This window comes from Corella eumyota, chromosome 2 (assembly GCF_963082875.1).
Source record: "Corella eumyota chromosome 2, kaCorEumy4.1, whole genome shotgun sequence".
Lineage (NCBI taxonomy): Eukaryota > Metazoa > Chordata > Ascidiacea > Phlebobranchia > Corellidae > Corella > Corella eumyota.
Window position 1 is genome coordinate 6,291,172 of NC_137491.1, and position 20,845 is coordinate 6,312,016.

Sequence of the window (20,845 nt, forward strand, 5' to 3'; positions counted from 1 at the left end):
AACAACTAAAATTTTAATAAAAATATTACTATTAATTTATTTATATAGTTTTTAAGATATTCAGCATTTAAAAACTGTACAACTAACTAAGTTTGTTACTCAAAGCATTCCTTCCGTTATTGTTTTCGGCTACATTTTATTTTATATAAATGAATTTACTTATTAAAAAAACTAATATCAAAAAATAAATTTAACAGACTTTGTTATACCCTTAACGATTGTTATTATCTACCTCATGGGTGGTAACTTACAAGTTACAACTCAAATTTCCTGATAAATTTCACAAGTTTAAACATTGGTTATTCAACGAATCAAATTCTAATCTATGTTTTTTTGCACAACTTCCTGTTGGCTTTTTCAAATGACCTCATATTCATTAATTAAATGAGCTTTTGTGAAAAAATAAGCAGTATAAAAAGAAAAAGGCACAGACATTTAAAATTCAGACAGCGTATGTCACGATATAAGCTTATTACACAAAATAAGCATTTTTGGTCATGTAGTCTTCCCTGTAGCTAATCTGCTAATGTACTGTTAGTTTACTTGAAGAAGTTAATAAACATAAACTATGTTATTTGTTACATGGTCTTATTAAAGGTTTCCTATACGAATTAGGGCGTTTAAAAATGATTAACTAATATGGCACAAGCTCAAGCTTTTTAGTGTCACACTTTTACAAGCTCAAACTAAGTAAGTTTCCGCCCAGTCAGCCAGTCTGTTATTTTAAAGATAGTTTTTAGAAAACAAAAAAGTAAATGAACTATATGTTACATTATACTAAAATAAATTGAATTTTGAAATTCTGTCACATTGTAGCGATAGGGTGTTAAAAATGATCAGACGACATCGCAGCATTATATTGTTGTTGTGTATTTTTACTTTGTTGACAATAATGTTTAGTCAACAGCCAATATACTTTTACCAATCAAAATGGAAAACAATGAGGTAAAACAACAAACACGATATTTTTTTCGTAGATAACTGTCTGACTGTATAAGTTGATAAACAAAAGCTTATTTATAATTCATATGTACTGTATGTACCGCAGAATGGAAAATACGGTATGTCAAAGTGCATTTAGATCTTTCCACACTTACACTGTACAGGAAGGTGGTATCATAAAATTAGTTGCATGTGCTAGACATTGACTTTTTGAGCCAATTAATCCATCAGGAAATAACTTCCTATGCTACAAACAGTTGTTTAGGAGTTTTAACACTTATGTTATATATTCTATTTGATCGTTTTTTTAGTTAACAATGCTGCTTATTAATTTCACGGCATGTTTAAAGTCGACAACTGACGTTACTCTATATTATAACTTTAATATAATGTTTGGTAATGGAAATTGTGCCAACCAACATTTGGCGCCAAAAGTACTTAATTGAATTCTTAAGAAGTTATATCAGCACCCTAGAGAAAAAACTAAATAAATAATAACTACGTCATGTAGCATCACAGTTCTTCACAATATAAAACAATTTTACATTAAATTAATTAAGTTTCATTAAGTTTAATAAGCTTTCTTTTTTATGAGATAAGAATAAGATTTTGTGGGCTTGTTAATTTAACTAAGATTTACCACGTGTTAAAACGCTTGCGGCGTTTCTTGAAACTACCTGTACGTAGTTAGAAAGCGAAAAGTATTTTAAGTATTCGCTTGCGGCGTTTCTTGAAACTACCTGTACGTAGTTAGAAAGCGAAAAGTATTTTAAGTATTCTAAAAACCTACAAGCCATGCCACTTCCTAAAATTAACACGCAGGCGGTGATTGTATATGCCCAAGACTTAAAGACATATGTAAAAGCATATATAATTTGTAAAAATAACTTTACTATTTTATTTTCCAGTATTGAAAAGAATTCAAAAGCGAAGCATGGTCACACAACTTCAGTCGTTGGTACAAAAACCCCAAGTTTAAGGTACTTAAGTAGCTGTAGTTACGCGTAAAGAGTTTTAAACTAAACCAAGCAGTGAAAAATGTTGATATCCAATAAAAATAAATATACATATTTAAAAATTTGGCTTACATTTATTTAATAAAATGTTGCTTGTTTGTGTTTCAGCTTTAACGATACCAATTTTATTCAAACGTCAACCATAATTTCAAACATTGAAGAATGCAAAACATCAAGGCCCAATGTTATGTTTCTTAAGACGCACAAAACTGCCAGTACCGCAGTGCAGGTTGGTTTATATGACTTGTTCTTAACTTTCCAATGCAATACTTTATTATCTCTCATAGAATATTTCTAAACCAAGAGTTCTACATGTTCCTATGAAAAAAAATCAAAACAGGATGCAATTCGAATAATTAAAAAGTGCCAAACAGTGTTGTATCACAATCATGTTACACTGCATATCAATAAACCGTAGGAGAAGATTCATAACCGTAATAGTAGTAGGAGTTGCATACTTATGCTTTGCTATAACTTGTCCCACGTAGTAAACAAAAATTGTTGCCTATAAATCCTAATAGAATGTTAATTTACCTCAGAGTAAGGCGGCTTCCGTTATTGTGCAAGTTGGTGGGTTTGTTTTGAAGGCATGGCGCAATAACCTCATTTGGTCTGGTATGTAAACAAAGAAATTATGCGTTTAAATACACTTCCTACACTACATGAGGTCCTGGGTTCAATCCCTAAAGAAACGGTATAAACTCCCATATCGCTATAAACGGTATAAACTCCTGCTAAGCTAGCACTTGATCAGCAGCTTAATTATTGGCCAAATATAATATATAATATTAGAAACTGTCAAAGGCACGTCCAGACTGGGCCGTTCGTGGTAACTGATGTTACTCTATGTCAAGGTCGCGCATTCGACCTTCCCACATTGAGAATAAAGATATATACAAAAAAATAGGTGCATTGTTTATAATTAAATATAAAATCACTTGTTTCTGTGGTACTATATACAAATTAACTAGTTTGTTATTTTAGAATATTTTAATGAGACAAGCATTGGCCAAAGAGTGGAAAATCGTTTTACCGAATAATAAACATGATTTTGACTACCCCCACTACTTCGACATTAAAAGTGTAATTGAATTTGAAAGTAAGTTGTTATTTGCTTAATAAAGAACAATTGAGAAATATTTCAGTGCTACACAAACATAGGCTAAATTACAAAACTTTTATTTAATTTTAAAAGGCCGTAATGTTTCTTTAATAAAACCAAGCTACATTATGTTTAATGTTGAAATTTCAGACATGAATGAATACAACCTGCTGTGTCACCACATGCGCTATAACGATTCCGCAGTTTCTTCAATTATGCCAAGAAATACCTCCTACTATGTCAGCATTGTGCGAGAGCCTGGGTCGCTGTTTCAGTCCGTGTTCGAGTATTTTTGGCCGATTGTTCCCGCTTTTCAGCGGGTTAAACAAAACGATCCTAATGCCTGCGAGCTGTGGCTTGACAACGCAAAACTTTACTTTAAAACTCCTAAAATTTCTCCGTATTCAAATTTTACAAAAAATCCGACTTTTTTTGACTTTGGTTACAACAATCAAATCGAAAAGGACGAATATATAAAAAATGCATTGGCAGAGATCGACAAAAGATTCGATTTTGTTATGGTTGCAGACCATTTTCTGGAATCTGCGGTTTTGTTAAGTGAGACCATGTGTTGGAGCCTCGAAGAAATGGCTTGCTTGACTTTAAACGCCAGAAACACAGACAAGTCTAATGTCTCTAATACGGAAAGAATTCGGCAGAAGTCGCGAATGTGGAACAAAGCCGACGCCGCCATTTTTGATCATTTCAATTCAACCCTTTGGCGCAAAGTAAAACAGCTTTTTTTTCTTCAACTTAGCAATTTAAAGAGATTAATAATTTTCTATTAAACTAAATAACATGCAAAATATTAAATAGTTGTGTTTATTTTAGGTAAACGAGTACGGCGTTGAACGAATGGCTGAAAAAGTTGAACGACTTCAGCAAATAAATGCTGACATCACAGCATACTGCATCGAGGGTGGAAAGGCTGTTGACTCAAAAAGCGTTAAAGACGCAAGCTTAAGAAAAACAATTTTCAAGCCAAAAAACGTCGCCGTGATGGGATACAATTTAAGACGCGAAGCCGCGTTTAACAAAACTTGTAGGCAGTTAATTATTCCAGAAAACACTTTTACAGTTAAAGCTTTAACTTGGCAAGCTACGAAGTACAAACAAATAAAAATATTACGATCGGTAGGAAGAGTTATAGAAAAAATTAAAAACATAATGGGACCGAGATTTTAAAGAAAAAATGGTTGCAAACGAAATAATTAATTTAAGTAAATTTTAAACTATGCAAACCGATTCACTTAATTGTAAGATCAAAGGTCTGTAATCAAAGGTTTGGTCTGTTGATAAACAAGAAATAGAGGACTGGCAAAATGTATTGCGAATCTATATACTAGGTGCCATTAAATAATTGCTTTTTTTTACCCGTACGATGCGCATTTTTCAATTTTATCGTTGTTTATTTTAATCTTAGTAAAAAAATCTTCTGATTTAAAAAAAATTATGGTGTCTTTTAAACGTTTGACTATAATTGTATTACGCTAAACATTATTTTAAATAATATAACGTATCTTTTTCAGATTGGGAGTTATGTATTTAACAACTGTATGCTATATTTTAAATATTTATTAATGACCACTGGGCGAAAATTTGTTTTTCGCTTATACACCGTATATATCCAAGGTAACGTCTGCGCAACGCTAATATATTATTTAATAAAAAAGATTTAACCGCTTTGGAATTATAAACAACACTAGAGGTACAGAACTAACTTTTTAGGTTTACGTATTTAAAATCCTTCAGGGCATACATATTAAATGGCAATGCCCGCAAGTTGATTTAAAAAACATATTGCATTGTTTATTAAATAAAAAAAGCGTTTTTTAGTTTACAATTTTATGTTCCGCTCCAAACAGATTTAGTTTTGGTATTTTCTGAAATGGTCCTTGTTAAATTTGAATTGACATCAGCTAAACTTTCAGCTTCAATTTCAAACACCCCTAAAACAAGATTATATAGAGTAATGCAAACATTTTTTGGGTTGTCGATTAAAATACCATTTTTCCAAATAAAAACTATTTGTTTACCGCCGAAAAAAAAAAAGATGGATTTTTTTAGTTCATACAAAAGCTTCTTTTGAATTTTTCCTATTGCATTATTAAAATTTAATTTTATGGATGTACATGATCCCACTCAATTATGCATGAACCGGAATTAATAAAGTTGCAATTTCAATTAGGCTACTCAATATCATCTTAAAAGTTATTTGTTAAAATTTATTTAACAAATTGTTTGGAAAATATATTTATACAAGTCTTAAAGTTTGTATAAGTTATGGGCTTAACATATTATACATGAACATATATTATTTATATGAACATTTATTGACAGTATCAATAAATGTTCATGTAAACATGTTGCTTCTTGACAGGTTGCTTAAACGTACTAAATAATTTATAATATTTTGCAATATTGACTTACTGGTTGTTACAAGTACGATGAACAGAAGGCCGGATGATATTAAAACAGTCGGAATCATTATCCAAAGCACATGACTCAACAGCGACTTTTGTGAGCAATCCAGGAAATTGTAAAGCCTTTGGCAGCTTAATAACAAAACCAATTCGTTTAAAACTAGATTTATTTGATAAATAAAATATGGTTCGAAATTATTTGAATACGTTTAGCATAAATTTTTATAAATAAAAAAATATGCTTACACCTTAACTAAGAATATTACATATCTTTGATTTTTAATAAACAAACAAGCATTTATATATATTATACAAATAAAATTAATTTTTTAACCCAGTTCTATATTGATAATATCAAGATATACACTTTACTAAATTTTAAATTCCCAAAATTGATTTTTGATTTTTAATAAATAAACAAGCATTTAAATAAAATAAACAAACAAAACTTATTTTTTAAACATGTATTTTAATTACTAATATCATAAAATACATTATATTAAATTTTAAATGATTAATATCAAACTTTAATTTTTAATAAACAAACAAGAATTTAAATATAATAAACAAACAAAAATTAAATTTTTAATTCATTTTCGAGTTATTCATATTAGGATATATAACTGACCAAAATTTGAAAACTTAATAACGATCTCTAAATTTTAATAAACAAACACCTATTAATTACTAATTAATAATATTTAAATTATCAAAATAGGAGGATTGAAACACAATATGATAATAAACAACATACTTAAATTTTAAAAATTAATATACACAAAATCAAAAGTTATTCGATTTCAAAATTCGGATTAGTAAGAATAAAAATAAATATACGGACAATAACAATATGTTTCGAAATCTAAGATTTCGAACCATAATTATCTGTATGAATGCCATACTTAAGAAAAAGTGTCCTGTGTACGTTTAAAATCAAACAATTTTTCTGAACATACCATTTATTGGTTATTTCAGCATTTTCATGCTGCCCTTCGACATCTTTATTGCTTGTTTTATTGCTTGAATTTCTAGCTGCGTACGATGTCTCAAAAAACTAAAAATAATCGTTTTTATTTTTTCAAACCGATTCAAAGAGGTTTTAAAATGATATTTAAAATCTGACTTTCGCTACTCTTTTTTTCCATTCTTTCCTTGTATAATTTGCACTTCCGTTATTAGGAAGTTGTAGAATAGGAAAAACAGATGGACCGAAAGCCATGTTGGTAGAACGAACACTAAAAATAAATTAAACTTTGTATGTTTATTTTTTCGTTAATTTATTTAAAAATTTTTAATTAATTACCTTTTTTCAGCATGCTTATTGTCGTTTTTAGCTTGTCTTTTATGTTTTTTATGGCGACTGTGTAGACGACTTGACGTTCAAGTGAAAAAAATCACATAGAATTTAGTTTTTGCATTACCTTTTTTACCACAAAATAAAAAAAAAAAACAAAGAAAGAAAAATCTTACCCAGTCTCGTTTTCTTCATTGAAACTTGTGCCTTCAACATTGAATTGATTAAGTGGGTCACGTGTCTTATGACGACTTCGTTTTTCTTGTCTAATAAATATTGACTTACAGTTAAATTATCAGTTTTATATATAGCATTGCTAGTAATATTGGTTTACTGTGGACTAAAAAATCATTGCACTAGAATTACCTCATAGAATCAAACAAGTGCATAGGTCGATCCTGAAACGATTTCACAAAATGTGGGTTTTGTGTGTAGTTGGGGTCCGGATTAAGGTGCAAGCTGGAACGTTTGGTCACCATTGAGGTTCCAGACTGTGCCCGGGACCTCCGGGATTCTCTCGAAAAATTTTCACGCCTAAAAAAACTTCAAATCTTGAAAAAAAATATAAACAAAACAAAGAATAATAAAATTTTAATATTTTTCGAATCACGGCCAAGCAATAGCCGCCCCTATTTACTTAATAATTTACTCTATAATAAACAGCATAAATAAATGATAACTTTTACCTATTATCCTCGTTATAACCTTGACGTGAAGGACTGAGGTTGTCGATTTCGTCATAAAGTCGATGAATATCGCTATCTTCTGATGACGTATCATCACTACTTACTTTATTAAAAGTGCATTAAAATAAAATAAGTTGCCATGTATTAAACTTTTTGGTTCTTAAGCTTTAAAAAATATTGATTTTTAAATGTAAAAATATTAAACTTAAAAAAAAAATTTAAATATTGAAGATTTAAAATTTTTTTTTTTTTAAAAGATTTTTAAGTTAATAATATGCAGTGGTCTTGTAGTGGTCTTGTTTTAAAATGACGTAACATATATTACTTACGTTCACGGTCGAACGCGTCAACTGTAGTGGTACTCATCGTCGAAAGGTCGCTTGATGAGTCGGAATGAGTTGTTAAGTCAGAGTAGGACAGCGACGTATTGGCGCGATTGCTAAAATTAGAAAACTAGCTTAGCTTTGACTGAATTTAATATTTTACATTACGACGCATAAGAATTAAAAATATGTTTTTAAAATACTTTTTTAACCTGTCCATTTCGTCGGATTCAAGTTCAACATCAGTATATTCCTGATAATCAAACTCCGGATCGCGTATTCGAACCATAGACCTCGACTTTCCGTTAGCAGGAGACGAAGATTTGGTGTTCTGTAATAACATATTAAAAAAACAAATCCAAAAAAAATTGAAAAATTTAAGAAAAAGAAAAAATAAGTATTTGAGTTTAGTGTTGAAAAAATGCATTTTTACGTCTTCTCCAGTAGGTGGGGTTGGGGGTTTTAAAACACTTTTAAGAGTCTTGCTAGTGACGTCAGGAGCCGCCATGTTGTGAATGGGTTCACCTTTTGATTTAAGTCGATGATACTGTAATTAAAAAAATTCTCTTTAAAACCCAATAATAAGTAATCTTGTATTTTATAAAACATGTTAAGAGTTGACAAAATTAGTTATTTGTCATTATATTTAAGAATGCTTCTTATTTGTAAAATTTAATTTAGTTTTTACTCTTGATCCAAATATAGCTCTTCTCTTTTCCTCCTTTCTTCGTTCGGCTTTTGCTTGTAGTCTTCGAATTTCGAAAGATTTATTTGTTTTAAAACCTTCTCTCTTGTCGAACTTATCTAAAGTACTTTCCAAATTCTGCATCAAGAATAAAAAAAAATTTAAAACATTTTTGATTTTTGATATTTATAATTGATTTACTTGTTCTAGTTCCGATAAGGTTCCCTTGCTAACAGCTTCGTCGTCTTCTGCGGAACAAACAAATTATTTGTTTTAATTATTTTAAAAGTAAACTTAATTCTAACTACAAAATAAGCTGTTTTAACACAAAAATCATACACTTCAAAACACGTTTACTAGAGCTTGATAAAATGAATGACAGCTTCAATTCTAAGGTTACAAACATATAAAAAAAAAGTATGACTATAACTTTACCTTCTTGGAGTTGGGATAATGTTTGGGGCTCTGGAGTTAAACTAGGGGGTAATACAATAATTCCCTTTTCGGCTAAGCCTCTCTTAATGTCAGCTACAACGTCTGGTTCAAGAACACTTTCTGGGTTTTTGTCATCAACGATAAATTCTGCAATACACTAGATTTTATAGATTTTTTTACTAAAGATTATAAAAATGTTAGTTTATGTTGCATTGGATATGCGTTTCTCAAACCAGAAGAAAACAAAAAAAAAATATTTTAGAATACGTCATCTTAAAACCAAGTTAAAAAACCCATATTAAAATAAATGTACAATTGTATTTAAAAAAGTTATTTTTTAGATTTGACTTTTAAGTGACAAAAAATATATTTACTTTCACTGTATGCAGCTAACTCTGATGGTTTTATAACAATTTCTCTTGGACTTTTGGATGTAACAGATTCTGTTTCCTCTTGAATCGAACTCTTGTTCTCCTCGCTATCACGATCCTCTTCCTTTATAGTGTCCTCTGATGGAGATGGAGGTGATTCTGTCTTTACTTGTGGTTCTTCTGACTTCACTTGTGAGTACTCTGACTTCACTTGTGGGTCTTCTGACGTCACTGGAATTTCCGGGGACAAAGGAAATTTTGTTGTTACTATTGAGGAAAAGATTTCAAAATTACCAGAAAAAAATATCTCGTTACTGTTACAATTTATTTTACAAAAACCTGGCTGATCCTTGCTTTCTTTATCCTCGATTAAATCTTTTTCTGTGTCACGTGATTGATTCTGGTCGTTTATCTCAATTGGTGGTAGATTATTATCATCAACCTTTTTTGCAGTCTCGTGTATTGTCGGTTTAGGGGAATGTGGCGCGATTTTGGGTAAGTTCTTTGTCCTTGGACTAAGTTTAGGTGCTTTGTGAGTGCTAGTTTTCTTCCCAGTAATTTGTTGAGACGATAAAAATTGAAGTTTCGGCTTCTTGTTTGCTTTGTTTGCCTCGGTATCGGACTCTTCTTTCAAAACTGGTAAATCAACAACCTGTCAACCAAAATTTTTTTTTACATTTAAATTTAAATTCGAAAAAAATTTCAATTTTTTTGTCATAAATTATAACAAGTCAAATACCTTTACTTGTGGTTCTGTGTCAGAGTCTTTGCCTACAATTTCAGCTGGTGTAAAGAAGGCTTTTGTTGTCAACAACTTTTTCGACTTTGTTGTCGCAGTACTCGGGTTTGCAGACTTTTTCCAAACTACTTTAACGTCTTCTTCTTTCCCTGTTTTGTCATTGCTATCTTCGCGATATGTTAAAGTTTTTTGTGCCACTCGAACTGGATCACTCTCACCATCAGCTGGCGCTAACGAGACAGCAGTGGCGGAGTTCGCTTCACCTTTCTCTAAACTTTTTCTGAAGAAAAAAAAAACATTGATATTAAACTAAGCAAATATATACTGTCAGTATCAACAAGATACAATTACTCTAAAAATGCTCTATTTTAAAACAACCAGCCTTTAAAGCTTACTCTGTTACTGGTGCTGCTTTCGTTTCGCTGATTTCAGCATTAGCAATATTAGCGGAGTTTAACTTAAATTCGCCTATAAACAGCGACCTTCCGTAGGTTTTCTTCGGATACAATGTACCGGGCAACATATTGTATATCCTAACGACTTTACAACTTGTTTATATTAAATACAATTGCTACATGAAATCCATTGTAAAGGAAAATGTTAACATGGATAACTTTTCAATGCTTTGGTTTTATGTCGTCTAACATCGACTTAACCTATCTGTTTGCGCTTACATTATTAAAAGGGGCCTTAATACTTAAACTATAGGATAATGTAACGATAACTACTTGATTTAACATGTTTACTACAAAACAGGTAAAACTGAACTAAATCTACCGGACAACTTTTTCACTTTCTTAAAAGTCACAAACAAAACAAATATCTACTAAGGTTGATTCAAATGCGCTTAATTAAAGTATTAGTTGTTTTATTATGTTATTGTGAGGTTGTATATTGAGTTGGAAAACGGAGTAGCTATCTGATACCTTAAGAATTGTGTTAAGGTTTACCTGCGATTGATTTAAATTCAACCGTGAAATATTGTTCAAAACGTCTGAAAAGTACAATGAAAAATTAAACAATAAGAGGGTTTATTTATAACGAGTTTTTTTAATTAACGATAGAGAGATGCCACAAACTTTGTTTCATAAAAAAAAGGTTACTGTAAAAAGATTATTGCACTTATCAAGAAAAATAAAGGTAATTTTTTTTGTTAATTAAAAAAATGATTAATACTAACATTTACAAAAAATTTAATTTAATTTGGCAAATCGCTTAAACGTAAGTAGATACAGTTGCAAAAACCTTTTTACTTATTAATAGAAAAGAAGTAAATGATATGACACCCGAATTAAGTAATTGTTATTATATGAATATACGTTTAATTAAGTGAAAAATAACGGCAATATTTTTTAATTTATGATTGCGGATCCATAACTATTTTACATGCTTTGCCTGATAACAGCGCATCAAACGCAGATTTATAATCCGACATTGGTATATCGTGAGTAACTACTATCTCAGGCTTTACCTAAACAATATTATTTTTAGTAAAAATTACTTTTTACCCCTACAGCTATACGCAACCTAACTTAATAACCTTAAAAATCGATTAAAACGAACCTTGCCATCGGCGATAAGTTTTTCACATTCTTTCCAGGTATGGAATATTCTTCTGCCATGTACTGTGGTAAGCGTAAGTGCTTTAAACACTATGTCCTGTAAAACATTCTCTATGTGCAAGGGTTGCTTTGGAAGACCCAGTATTGAGACTCTACCACCCTAAAATGATTAAATATAAATTGTTGTATAGCCATAGCAATAAAGAAGTAATCATATAATAATAAACCTAATCTTGCCTTTCTTAAGTACGAAAAACAACCGTTTAACATCATAGCAGCCCCACTAGCTTCACATATCCTCCCAATCCCAACTCCTTCCGTTATTCTCATCACTTCCTGTTTCACGTGCTCACTTCCTCCATCGCGGGAATTTATCGTGATATCGGCTCCCATTTGAGTAGCGAGTTTTAATCTCGAGTCGAGAATGTCTGCAGCAATAACTGAGGTGGCTCCTTTAAAATAATGCAACTGGAAAAAAATAATCTAAAATCTTAGGTATTTTAGACATTCTAAGATAATTAAATAATATGAACCCATGACTATATTTATTTAATATTATTCATTGTAAATTATCAAAATAAATATTTTGATTTGATAAACCTTTTTATTTTTTTTATTACCTAGTGCTTTTGAGCAAGCTACTGCTAACAATCCCACAGGTCCACATCCAATGACCAACACTCTTTCACCTTTAACTTGAAGTTGTTCAATTGCGTTATGAGCCACACCCATTGGCTCCAACAACACTGCTTCGTTGTCTGTTATATTGTGCTCAAGCTTGTAACAGTATCTTAAACAATGAACAAAACTAATAAACCCATTTTTATATAGCAAATCAATTTGTTAAATATAAAAAGTTGTTAACGCACCACAACATAAACCCGCAGCTTCGTGTAGTGGTAAGAACACTTGCTATACCACATGAGGACATGGGTTTATTTCCCACTGCTCTCATGCTGTGGCGCCCTTGAGTAAGACGCTATCATTGATATGAACGCCTGCTGAGCCAGCACTTAAACAGCAGCATAATTATTGGGTAATTATAATTTATAATATCCCAAACTGCCACAGACAACTCGAGACTGGGTTGGGGTAACAGTTGTTATTCTTTGTTTAAGTTGCGCATTTGACCTTCTCACTTCGAGGATAAAGATATATACAAAAAAAATAAAAAACAAACAAAAGCCCTTACTTTTCGCAAACAATAGAATATTGTGAACATCCACCATGAACTGTTCCTTTTCCATGACCATATTGACTCATATTGCTACATATGTCACCCCTGTCACTCTATCAAAATATTTGTTTTAAAAATCTCTTCTATAGATCTTTATCATTAAAGTGTAATCTTTACAAATTAAAAAAAATTTTACCTTACACTGATAACAATTCCCACAATAAAAATGATTTTCGATTGCAACTTTGTCAGAAATATTTAAAGACTTTGTATTTGGTCCTTTAGCCACCACAATTCCAACCGCTTCATGGCCTTTATTGATAAATAAAATACTAGACTTAAATGAACAAATTTATTAACTGTAAATCTACTTAAGTGTACAAAGTGCAACAGTAATATATATATTTTTTGTGTTTAAAATTAAAATTTTTAATTTTAAAAAACATGTTAAAACTCACCAGGTGTAAATGGTAGAGATGCAATTACTTTTGCTGTGTCATTCCATTTGTACAAATTAATATCAGACCCACAAATTGCAACCTTTTATTAGTTTAAGTTGTTTAAAAAGAGGTTTTTAATAAAAGGTAAAAAAATAAAAATAAATATTTAAATAAATTTAAATTTATAAAAGAACAAATTACCATAGCTTTATGTATATATGCATTTATATAACATTCGTTGTCTGTTATATTGAGCTAATAATTAACAAAAAACATATGTATAATCAGATAATACAATAGTTTACCTTTACTACTTTAATTAACACTTCATCGTTAACTGGGACTGGAACTGGAATTTCGATTGAATCATACCCCTCACCTTCAGTTTCTTTTAATAAAGATCTCATTTTGTTTGGAATGGTTTCCATTTTAACAAAATTTATTAACCAAAAATTTCTATGACGTCACGAGTTTTTAAATATAGAAATGTCTGAGATTATTTTTTTTTTTTGTATATCTTTATCCTTGATGTGGGAAAGTCGAATGCGCGACTTAAACATAGAGCAACATAAGTTACTCCGACCCAGTCTCGAGTTGCCTGTGGCAGTTTGAGATATTATAAAGACTATAATTGCCCGGTAATTATGCTGCTGATTAAGTGCTGGCTCAGCAGGAGTTCATACCGTTTATAGCGCCTTACTCAAGGGCGCTACAGCATGAAATCAGTGGGGATTAAACCCACGACCTCATGTGTAGTGTAGCAAGAGTTCTTACCACTACACCACGCTGCCGGTTTTATTTTAAAACTTTATACTGAAAAAACCCAAATGAACGTGAGATAACCAAAAAACTTAATAAATTTCAAATAAAGATATATAAAAATTATTTAATAAATCAATATTTTTCAAACAGCTTATACTTTCAACGTGTTTAAAGTAAATTTTATTGCATTGATATAAACCTCACATGTCTGCATGTTATTCTTTCTGTAAACAAACGTGTTGTCAAAAAATAAATTTTTTACTACTTTGTTTTTAAAAAAAAAAAAAAAAATGATTTTCTTAATAAAACATTGTCTATTTAATTTAAATCATTTAATAAAAATACAACCAGTATTAACTAGACTTTGCTTAAATGACAAATTTAGTTACAACTTCAATTTGGCGGTAAATGCAAACTGTTACTATTTAATTTATAATCAAAAGTTTTTAGGGTCATCCAAATAGTTATAATGGACGATAGAAAACGAAGCTTGTACGTTCCAGTTGGCGATCAAATAGTTACCAAGCTACCTAGAGACCCACTGCAACAAGGAACATTGCAGTCGACTTCAGGCACCAATTTTTCCTCATCGGTTTCTTAAAATTTTATTATCTTATAATTTTGGCATAGTTTTAACCCTTAAATTAAAGTTATAAGTTTTGTACAGAACTTAAAGTCAAAATTGCTAAACTTCTAAAATAAAATATTTTTTCTTAACATGTATGTATAGGTCGTTCGAACAGATCCTAGTACTGAAAATATTCCAAATAAAACTGTTCCGAACGCTACAGTTTTTGGTGAGAAAAATATTACAATTAGCAAACTCGAATAAGTATTAAATATTGGTTCAGTGCAAATATAAAAAAATAGTTTTTCTTATTTTAAAGCAAATACAGCTAAGATGACATCTCAACAACCAAAAAAACCTAAAATTCTTCCACATTCACCTGCCAACACACTCTCGGAAGTTTTTACTCATAGAGCAAACAGCTCCCAAGTTCATATTGACAGACCTCGAAAAGTTAATATATCTAGTGCAAAAAGTCATCTGCAAAGAAGGGTTATGGATTCTGATTCTGGTTCATTTATTGCTGGTGGAAGTATTGACCGCAGCTCAACTGCTAGAGCTGTTTTTGCGGACCAAAATGATAACTCTCAAATTAAAAGTACCGCCATCAAAGATAATGTTGTGCATGGTGAAATACAAACAGGTAAATATTTGTAAGCACTTCTGGAAATTTTAGTATCAATTATGTTTATGATCTTTTTTACTCCAATGTAATTCAATACATACCTATTGTGTTATTTGTATAATTTTTTATATTATTTATTTTTTTGTATATACAGAAAAGAAAAAAAAGAAAAAGGGAAAAGTTGTCTCGTCTCGCTATAAAACTAGTGCAGCAAAAGTAACTGGTAATTCTGCAAATTCGGAATCTTCCATGGGGCTTAGTGTTTCTAAAAATACCTCTGTGAAACGGCAACCGTAAGCATATATTTTCGATATAGATTCACAAGTTGATTTTTAATTTAATAGATATGCCCTATATAAATAATTTTTATTATGTTTAAAATTAAAAAAAAAATCAAAAAATTTCCAACATATCTTTAAATATTCTAGTAAAATTGACTATTTTATATTAAATGGTCAATTTTTTTAATGATTTTTTCATTATTTCCAAACTCTAAATTTGATGCTTTTAGATCTTTTGAAAGAAGAAAAACTCAACAGTCTTCAGTTCACCGCAAACCACAAAAAGATTTACCTAAACCAAATATATCCAATACCAAAGTATCATCCACAGCAACAGCCTCAACTAAAAAGCTAAATAATATTGCGTCAACACCATATGCTGCTTTTAAATCTCTCTTTCAACCAGAAATGTCACACATAGAAGTTACAGAGTCACGCAAAAAACAACAAAGTAAATTTTTCATTGGTAAAAGTATAAATTTTTTTTTTTGGATATATCTTTATCCTCGATGTGGGAAAGTCGAATGCGCGACTTAAACATAGAGTAACATAAGTTACTCCGACCCAGTCTCGAGTTGCCTGTGGCAGTTTGGGATATTATAGAGACTATAATTGCCCGGTAATTATGCTGCTGATTAAGTGCTGGCTCAGCAGGAGTTTTTACCGTTTATAGCACCTTACTTAAGGGCGCTACAGCATGAGATCAGTGGGGATTGAACCCACAACCTCATGTGTAATGTAGCAAGTGTTCTTACCACTACACCACGCTGCCGGTTACTTCATTATTGTTCAGAACCTAGGTAGAAATGGTATGCCTGTATTTAAGAAACATTATTTTTTCAACATAAGATTTGTATACAATATAAAAAGAAATAAATTTAATTTCAGAACCTCAACATAGCTCTAGTCGAGACAAATCTCAAATATCCCAAGATGATTTAGAATGGTCAAGAAACCGGTTGTTACAAATCCAATATCTGCAAACAAGAATTGCAGAATCTGCAACTACCAGACATAATGAGGTAGTTTAAACAAGAAACCTACATGTTACAGTGTATTATTTTTAAACTTATGCTATCATATAAACACAAATTTGTATGGGTGATGTCATCTTTTTTTTTAAAAACATAGGCTCTGAAAAGTCTGGCGATTTTAGAAGAAACCAACAAAGCATTAAGGGAAGAAGTTTATGAAAATGAAAAAGAAGTAAAAATGATGCAAAACCAAAAATTGTTGGACCAAGTTATTGATACACAGAGAAGTGCTTTAGGTCCTGTAATCAACAAAATGGAAGATGTAAAAGGTAGATTTCTAAATATTTGGCAGGACAACTGAAGATCAATGTAATATATATGGAAAAAAAATTGTTTAAAACATACTTTTAAAACATTAAATATAAAAGGCCTATGTTAAAGTTGTGATTTTTAGAATAAATTCCTAAGATTTATCAGTTCATTTAAAATAAATTGCTTCTTAATAAATTTTTTTAGAAAATTATTGTATGCTTGCCAAAAATATGGATGCCAGTCGTCATGTTTTGCCAATAGAAAGTGTAATAGTTCCTGATAATTTAGAAAACATATTAGTCGAAAGTCATGACTTAATGAATGATATTTCTAACCTCACTTTTAACAAAGTAAGTAAATTTGAATTGTATTTATTGAAATATTGACGTAATTTTGGTAAATAAATAATCTAAACAAAACATATATTTTTATTCTAAATAATATAGAAAAACACTTCGCTTGTTTTTAGCTTATTGGTTGCCAACAACTATCCGAACAAAGTTCAAAATTAAATGAAGAAAGTTGTGACGTCACTGAAATACTGACGTCATCAGAAAATTTGTCACGTGAGATGCAAGCTTTGGGTGTTTTGCAATTTAGCTTGGAGTCGCAATACCAAACCGAATTAAAAAAATAAGAATATTTTTTCAAGACAAACTTTTAGAAACTGTTTATTTTTATTTATAAAAAGCAATTCGATTTTCTTAAAATGTAAACGTATTGTAGCAAAAGCATGTGGAATTTGTACTGGAATAAACGACAAACATAACAGACTGCCTGTCGTGTTTTTGAATAAGTTATTTTTTTAGGATATTACACCAGCTTCATCCTGCGTTAAATCCTTCCTTTTACATTAGTCGTTGTGAGAACTTTGTTTTTGTCGAATTTGGATTTTTTTTTTCAGAGCTAGCACAGACTTAATAAATTCAACTGTATATTAATAAATAAATTGAATTTTTAAATTCTCCTCTCTTAGCATGGTTTTAAAGTAATTTAAACTAGGGTTTTTATTTTATAGCTAAAAATTCGTTTCAATTTGAGTTTACGTTAAAATAAATTTAAAAAGAATGACCGCGAAAAATTTTATCACAAAACTGCAAGTTAGTTTAGACGGAAACAAAATTGAAGTTAAATGGAAAGATGGCCATATTGGAAGGTAAATCTAATTTAAATAATTATCTATTTTCATAAAAAAAAACGCATTTAAGTTAAACGCATATTTTTATTACAAAAGTTTTCTGTCAAATTTTGTTCTTGACAGGTTTCACGCGAAATGGTTGCGATTCAATTGTTTTTGTAATAAATGCAAACCAGATGTACCTGGGGTGTATGTCTTAGACATTGGAAAATTTCCTGACACTTTAATTATGACGGAAGCAAAGTTGAAAACGGTTGAAGGTTAGTGTGATAATTGTTTAAAGTCATATATTAGCGATATTTTTATACTTAAATTTTAATAAAGTTGGTGTCACTAAACACAAAAATGATTGCAACTTTAAATGATTTCACCTACTTTTTTATGTTATACAACCTAAAAAAAATTAATTAAAAAAAAGAAAAGGGAAGCTCTGTTTGTGATGACGTAAAAAGTACTAGCTTGTATACATTCACTACGCTACTTGGTACTTTCTACGTCATACAAAAAAAAGGTAACCTATTTTTTATGTTAATCATTTTCCAATATTTTTGAAAATTAAATTGTGAGTACCACAGACATTTTTTAAAGGTTCTAAAGCCATTTTGTGATTTAGTGTCAACCATACTAACGTGCTAGATACATCACTTACAAAATTGCAAAACTCTGTAACACAACACTTTAAAATACTACTCAGATACGACAAATGAAATAAATCAGTTGCGAGTTAAGTATCAGGATGAGGTTTTTCATGATCACGTCACCTTAATTCCATCGGATTGGCTAAGGCAAAAATGCTATTGTGACTCGTGCCTATTGGGCAAAATTGACAAGAGTGACGTCATCACAAGATCGTTACAACGAAGATCTGAGATAGGAATGCAGAATATTCCAACAATTCAATTTAAAGACATAGAAAATTCTGAACAAGAAACTTTTAAGTATGTAAATTTATTTTGTGAGGTAAAAAACAAATTAACCAATTTTTTTTAACGATTAATGTAGATGGATTAAATATATAGCGAAGGAGGGATTCTGCCTGGTTAAAAACGTACCACCAGAAATCGGAGTTTTGAAAGAGGTAAACGTAAATCTTTCAAATAAGTTAAACTTGTAAGAAAAAAATCGTTTAAATACCAAAAAAAAATTCAAAAAAAGTGAACGGTATTCAAACTTAAATCTTGTACAAAATTGGTGTTTGCACATCATAAGTTATCTTGTTTATTTTTTTCAGTTAGCATTAAAAGTTTCACACTTGGAAGTTTCAAACTTTGGTGAGGTAAAAAGTTAATGATTAGCGTAAGCTTTGAATATAGTATAAAGTGTTTACTAACTCTTCTGGCTCACTGTTATACAGCAAGTGTTTATTCTGTAATTGTATTAAGTTTGTTTCGTTAATACAAAAAGGTAATGGACGTAAAAGATACCGGAGAATGGAATGCGGCAAACACTCATTATAAACTGCCTTTACATCAAGATCAACCAAACTATGAAACTCCACCCGGCATTCAGTTTCTTCATTGTTTACAGTTTGTGAATTTGAAGATATTTTATATCTTTAAAAAACTTACTTTGGAATAGAAAAAAATATTTAGTAAAGCCTCGGATTACATAAGCCAATAAATAATTTTGACTATGCCACAATTTTTCTTGAAGGTGCACGCACAAAGCCGAAACAAACAAAACGAAATTTAAATGTTTATTTTTTAAGGTTTGACGAATGCGTTACCGGGGGTGAGTCGAAGCTAACCGATTTGTTTCAAATTGTTGAAATTCTTCGCAAAGAATCACCCGATGATTTTCAAACTCTTGTCGAGGTTCCATCGATCTTCACGGCTGTAGACTATCCTCGACAAATATACTTCGAATCTTATAAGTACAATATAGTACTAGACTACTTTGGAAAGGTAAATTTTAACTCTTAAATAAGGTTTAAGATAAAAAATGTCAAATTTTAATAGGATCAGATAATGGTTTAAAAATAAATCAAAAAATTCTTATTTGTATGCACTAAAACTAGTCGCATTGTTTTTTTTATTTAGGTTGTTGCTGTAAACTGGCACCCAGGGTTGCTAACTACAGCCCAAGTAAGAGAATGTGACGTTGATAGATACTACAAGGCTCACAAGAAACTTTTCGAAGTAATACGACGTGAAGAAAATCAGGTTTGACTTGTTTTTCGTTGGCTAAGAGATTTTTTTACATGATCTGAGAAAATCTGTCCCTTTAAAAAAAACGACTTCCTTCCATTTTTAATATTAACAATTGAGTGAAGGCATATGTTATGTTTGTAAACTTTGTGAAAAAAGTTAAAAACTTAAACATTTGTTTAGGTAGAGTACCGACTTCAACCTGGAGATATGCTTTGTTTCAGTAATAGACGAATGATGCATTCAAGGGAGGAATTTCACAGCAACGGGGGGATGCGCTTTTTACAAGCAAGTAACAATGCACAATGTGCATTCAATATTTACATTAGTATATTAACAACTTAGGACAAATAAATTAAAATCCGTTTTTTTTTTAATTATAATATTAACCCATTCTACTTCTAAGCATTTTCAAAACTATCAAAAATAGTGCGTTTTTAAAAATGGGTTCACACTCGAAAACTATCAAAGCAACCAATTCCTTTATAGCTTTCAAATATATATTAACTTGTTTAGAGTTGCTATGTCAGAGCTGACGACCTTAAATGTAAATACATGACATTGGCACACAAGCTTGGAGTAAAAGTAGCCCCACCGAAAGTTGGAAATAGTTCATCCATTTAAAGCCTTTAAGATTTTTGCTATGTTTATCTTTTACGAAAAGTTAACAGTAGCATAATCTTCAAAAAGCACAATTTAACAATATTCATACTGTTTTATAAATTTTCTGCGTGCAAATAAAACTCACCCCTAAAGGAAACTATTTCTTTTGTTTAATGAGCATATTTATGTTTTTCGATGTTTACCGAGATAAAAAGACTGTAATTGATTTTTGATTTACAT

General features: G+C 30.5%; 6 protein-coding genes across 10 annotated transcripts; 4 read left to right on the forward strand and 2 right to left on the reverse strand.

The window, feature by feature from the left end:
• The first annotated feature begins 815 nt into the window (after positions 1–815).
• On the forward strand, positions 816–4,819 carry LOC145741951 (galactosylceramide sulfotransferase-like). 4 transcript variants are annotated; one of them, XM_082559655.1, is made up of 7 exons: positions 839–945; positions 1,049–1,061; positions 1,851–1,922; positions 2,067–2,187; positions 2,943–3,057; positions 3,211–3,788; positions 3,892–4,814. In XM_082559655.1, the coding sequence occupies exons 4-7, from the start codon at positions 2,146–2,148 to the stop codon at positions 4,243–4,245; spliced, it is 1,089 nt and encodes a 362-aa protein (XP_082415781.1). In that variant the 5' UTR covers positions 839–945; positions 1,049–1,061; positions 1,851–1,922; positions 2,067–2,145; the 3' UTR covers positions 4,246–4,814. The 4 variants fall into 4 exon arrangements, with proteins under 4 accessions (XP_082415779.1, XP_082415778.1, XP_082415781.1 ...); XM_082559653.1 differs by having other exon boundaries at positions 816–945; positions 1,049–1,922; positions 3,892–4,819; XM_082559652.1 differs by lacking the exon at positions 1,049–1,061 and having other exon boundaries at positions 821–945; positions 3,892–4,815.
• LOC145741950 (uncharacterized) lies at positions 3,898–10,583 on the reverse strand. 2 transcript variants are annotated; one of them, XM_082559650.1, is made up of 18 exons: positions 10,412–10,583; positions 10,017–10,296; positions 9,617–9,929; positions 9,281–9,544; positions 8,907–9,053; positions 8,673–8,719; positions 8,475–8,609; positions 8,220–8,333; positions 7,999–8,117; positions 7,793–7,902; positions 7,464–7,566; positions 7,144–7,311; positions 6,954–7,043; positions 6,787–6,855; positions 6,607–6,718; positions 6,440–6,537; positions 5,491–5,615; positions 3,898–5,009 (listed from the first exon to the last, which is right to left on the reverse strand). In XM_082559650.1, the coding sequence occupies exons 1-18, from the start codon at positions 10,537–10,539 to the stop codon at positions 4,906–4,908; spliced, it is 2,526 nt and encodes an 841-aa protein (XP_082415776.1). In that variant the 5' UTR covers positions 10,540–10,583; the 3' UTR covers positions 3,898–4,905. The 2 variants fall into 2 exon arrangements, with proteins under 2 accessions (XP_082415776.1, XP_082415775.1); XM_082559649.1 differs by having other exon boundaries at positions 7,999–8,333.
• A 568-nt stretch (positions 10,584–11,151) lies between these two features.
• On the reverse strand, positions 11,152–13,632 carry LOC145741952 (L-threonine 3-dehydrogenase-like). Its single transcript, XM_082559656.1, has 8 exons — positions 13,501–13,632; positions 13,214–13,295; positions 12,952–13,067; positions 12,771–12,868; positions 12,199–12,368; positions 11,816–12,030; positions 11,580–11,738; positions 11,152–11,487 (listed from the first exon to the last, which is right to left on the reverse strand). Exons 1-8 carry the CDS (start codon positions 13,621–13,623, stop codon positions 11,374–11,376), a joined length of 1,077 nt encoding a protein of 358 aa, XP_082415782.1. The 5' UTR covers positions 13,624–13,632; the 3' UTR covers positions 11,152–11,373.
• A 794-nt stretch (positions 13,633–14,426) lies between these two features.
• On the forward strand, positions 14,427–17,476 carry LOC145743377 (uncharacterized). Its single transcript, XM_082561323.1, has 9 exons — positions 14,427–14,549; positions 14,688–14,754; positions 14,845–15,168; positions 15,305–15,443; positions 15,662–15,882; positions 16,320–16,453; positions 16,563–16,734; positions 16,922–17,067; positions 17,187–17,476. Exons 1-9 carry the CDS (start codon positions 14,427–14,429, stop codon positions 17,352–17,354), a joined length of 1,494 nt encoding a protein of 497 aa, XP_082417449.1. The 3' UTR covers positions 17,355–17,476.
• Positions 17,477–17,784: 308 nt separating this feature from the next.
• On the forward strand, positions 17,785–19,143 carry LOC145742252 (gamma-butyrobetaine dioxygenase-like). The gene is made up of 5 exons (XM_082560034.1): positions 17,785–17,873; positions 17,979–18,115; positions 18,550–18,793; positions 18,858–18,933; positions 19,087–19,143. Exons 1-5 carry the CDS (start codon positions 17,785–17,787, stop codon positions 19,141–19,143), a joined length of 603 nt encoding a protein of 200 aa, XP_082416160.1.
• Positions 19,098–20,626, forward strand: LOC145743549 (gamma-butyrobetaine dioxygenase-like). Its single transcript, XM_082561539.1, has 6 exons — positions 19,098–19,131; positions 19,260–19,381; positions 19,564–19,759; positions 19,895–20,017; positions 20,186–20,290; positions 20,519–20,626. Exons 2-6 carry the CDS (start codon positions 19,263–19,265, stop codon positions 20,624–20,626), a joined length of 651 nt encoding a protein of 216 aa, XP_082417665.1. The 5' UTR covers positions 19,098–19,131; positions 19,260–19,262.
• Positions 20,627–20,845: the final 219 nt, after the last annotated feature.

What these genes read in the sequence shown, in the direction of transcription:
- LOC145741951 (XM_082559653.1), top strand. Translation starts at nt 1,738, where the DNA reads ATGCCACTTCCTAAAATTAACACGCAGGCGGTGATTGTATATGCCCAA. An exon ending in AAGTGTAATTGAATTTGAAA is followed by an intron (nt 3,058 to 3,210) that starts GTAAGTTGTTAT and finishes TTGAAATTTCAG; the next exon opens with ACATGAATGAATACAACCTG. An exon ending in ATTCAACCCTTTGGCGCAAA is followed by an intron (nt 3,789 to 3,891) that starts GTAAAACAGCTT and finishes TGTTTATTTTAG; the next exon opens with GTAAACGAGTACGGCGTTGA.
- LOC145741950 (XM_082559649.1), bottom strand. Translation starts at nt 10,539, where the DNA reads ATGTTGCCCGGTACATTGTATCCGAAGAAAACCTACGGAAGGTCGCTG. An exon ending in ATTATCCCAACTCCAAGAAG is followed by an intron (nt 8,720 to 8,906) that starts GTAAAGTTATAG and finishes TTTGTTCCGCAG; the next exon opens with AAGACGACGAAGCTGTTAGC. An exon ending in GGAAAAAAAGAGTAGCGAAA is followed by an intron (nt 6,538 to 6,606) that starts GTCAGATTTTAA and finishes GATTATTTTTAG; the next exon opens with TTTTTTGAGACATCGTACGC.
- LOC145741952 (XM_082559656.1), bottom strand. Translation starts at nt 13,623, where the DNA reads ATGGAAACCATTCCAAACAAAATGAGATCTTTATTAAAAGAAACTGAA. An exon ending in AGCTTGCTCAAAAGCACTAG is followed by an intron (nt 12,031 to 12,198) that starts GTAATAAAAAAA and finishes ATTATTTTAAAG; the next exon opens with GAGCCACCTCAGTTATTGCT. An exon ending in AACTTATCGCCGATGGCAAG is followed by an intron (nt 11,488 to 11,579) that starts GTTCGTTTTAAT and finishes AATATTGTTTAG; the next exon opens with GTAAAGCCTGAGATAGTAGT.
- LOC145743377 (XM_082561323.1), top strand. Translation starts at nt 14,427, where the DNA reads ATGGACGATAGAAAACGAAGCTTGTACGTTCCAGTTGGCGATCAAATA. An exon ending in GCACCAATTTTTCCTCATCG is followed by an intron (nt 14,550 to 14,687) that starts GTTTCTTAAAAT and finishes ATGTATGTATAG; the next exon opens with GTCGTTCGAACAGATCCTAG. An exon ending in ACCTCTGTGAAACGGCAACC is followed by an intron (nt 15,444 to 15,661) that starts GTAAGCATATAT and finishes TGATGCTTTTAG; the next exon opens with ATCTTTTGAAAGAAGAAAAA.
- LOC145742252 (XM_082560034.1), top strand. Translation starts at nt 17,785, where the DNA reads ATGACCGCGAAAAATTTTATCACAAAACTGCAAGTTAGTTTAGACGGA. An exon ending in AAAGATGGCCATATTGGAAG is followed by an intron (nt 17,874 to 17,978) that starts GTAAATCTAATT and finishes TGTTCTTGACAG; the next exon opens with GTTTCACGCGAAATGGTTGC. An exon ending in AAATCGGAGTTTTGAAAGAG is followed by an intron (nt 18,934 to 19,086) that starts GTAAACGTAAAT and finishes TATTTTTTTCAG; the next exon opens with TTAGCATTAAAAGTTTCACA.
- LOC145743549 (XM_082561539.1), top strand. Translation starts at nt 19,263, where the DNA reads ATGGACGTAAAAGATACCGGAGAATGGAATGCGGCAAACACTCATTAT. An exon ending in TACTAGACTACTTTGGAAAG is followed by an intron (nt 19,760 to 19,894) that starts GTAAATTTTAAC and finishes TTTTTTATTTAG; the next exon opens with GTTGTTGCTGTAAACTGGCA. An exon ending in GGGGGATGCGCTTTTTACAA is followed by an intron (nt 20,291 to 20,518) that starts GCAAGTAACAAT and finishes TAACTTGTTTAG; the next exon opens with AGTTGCTATGTCAGAGCTGA.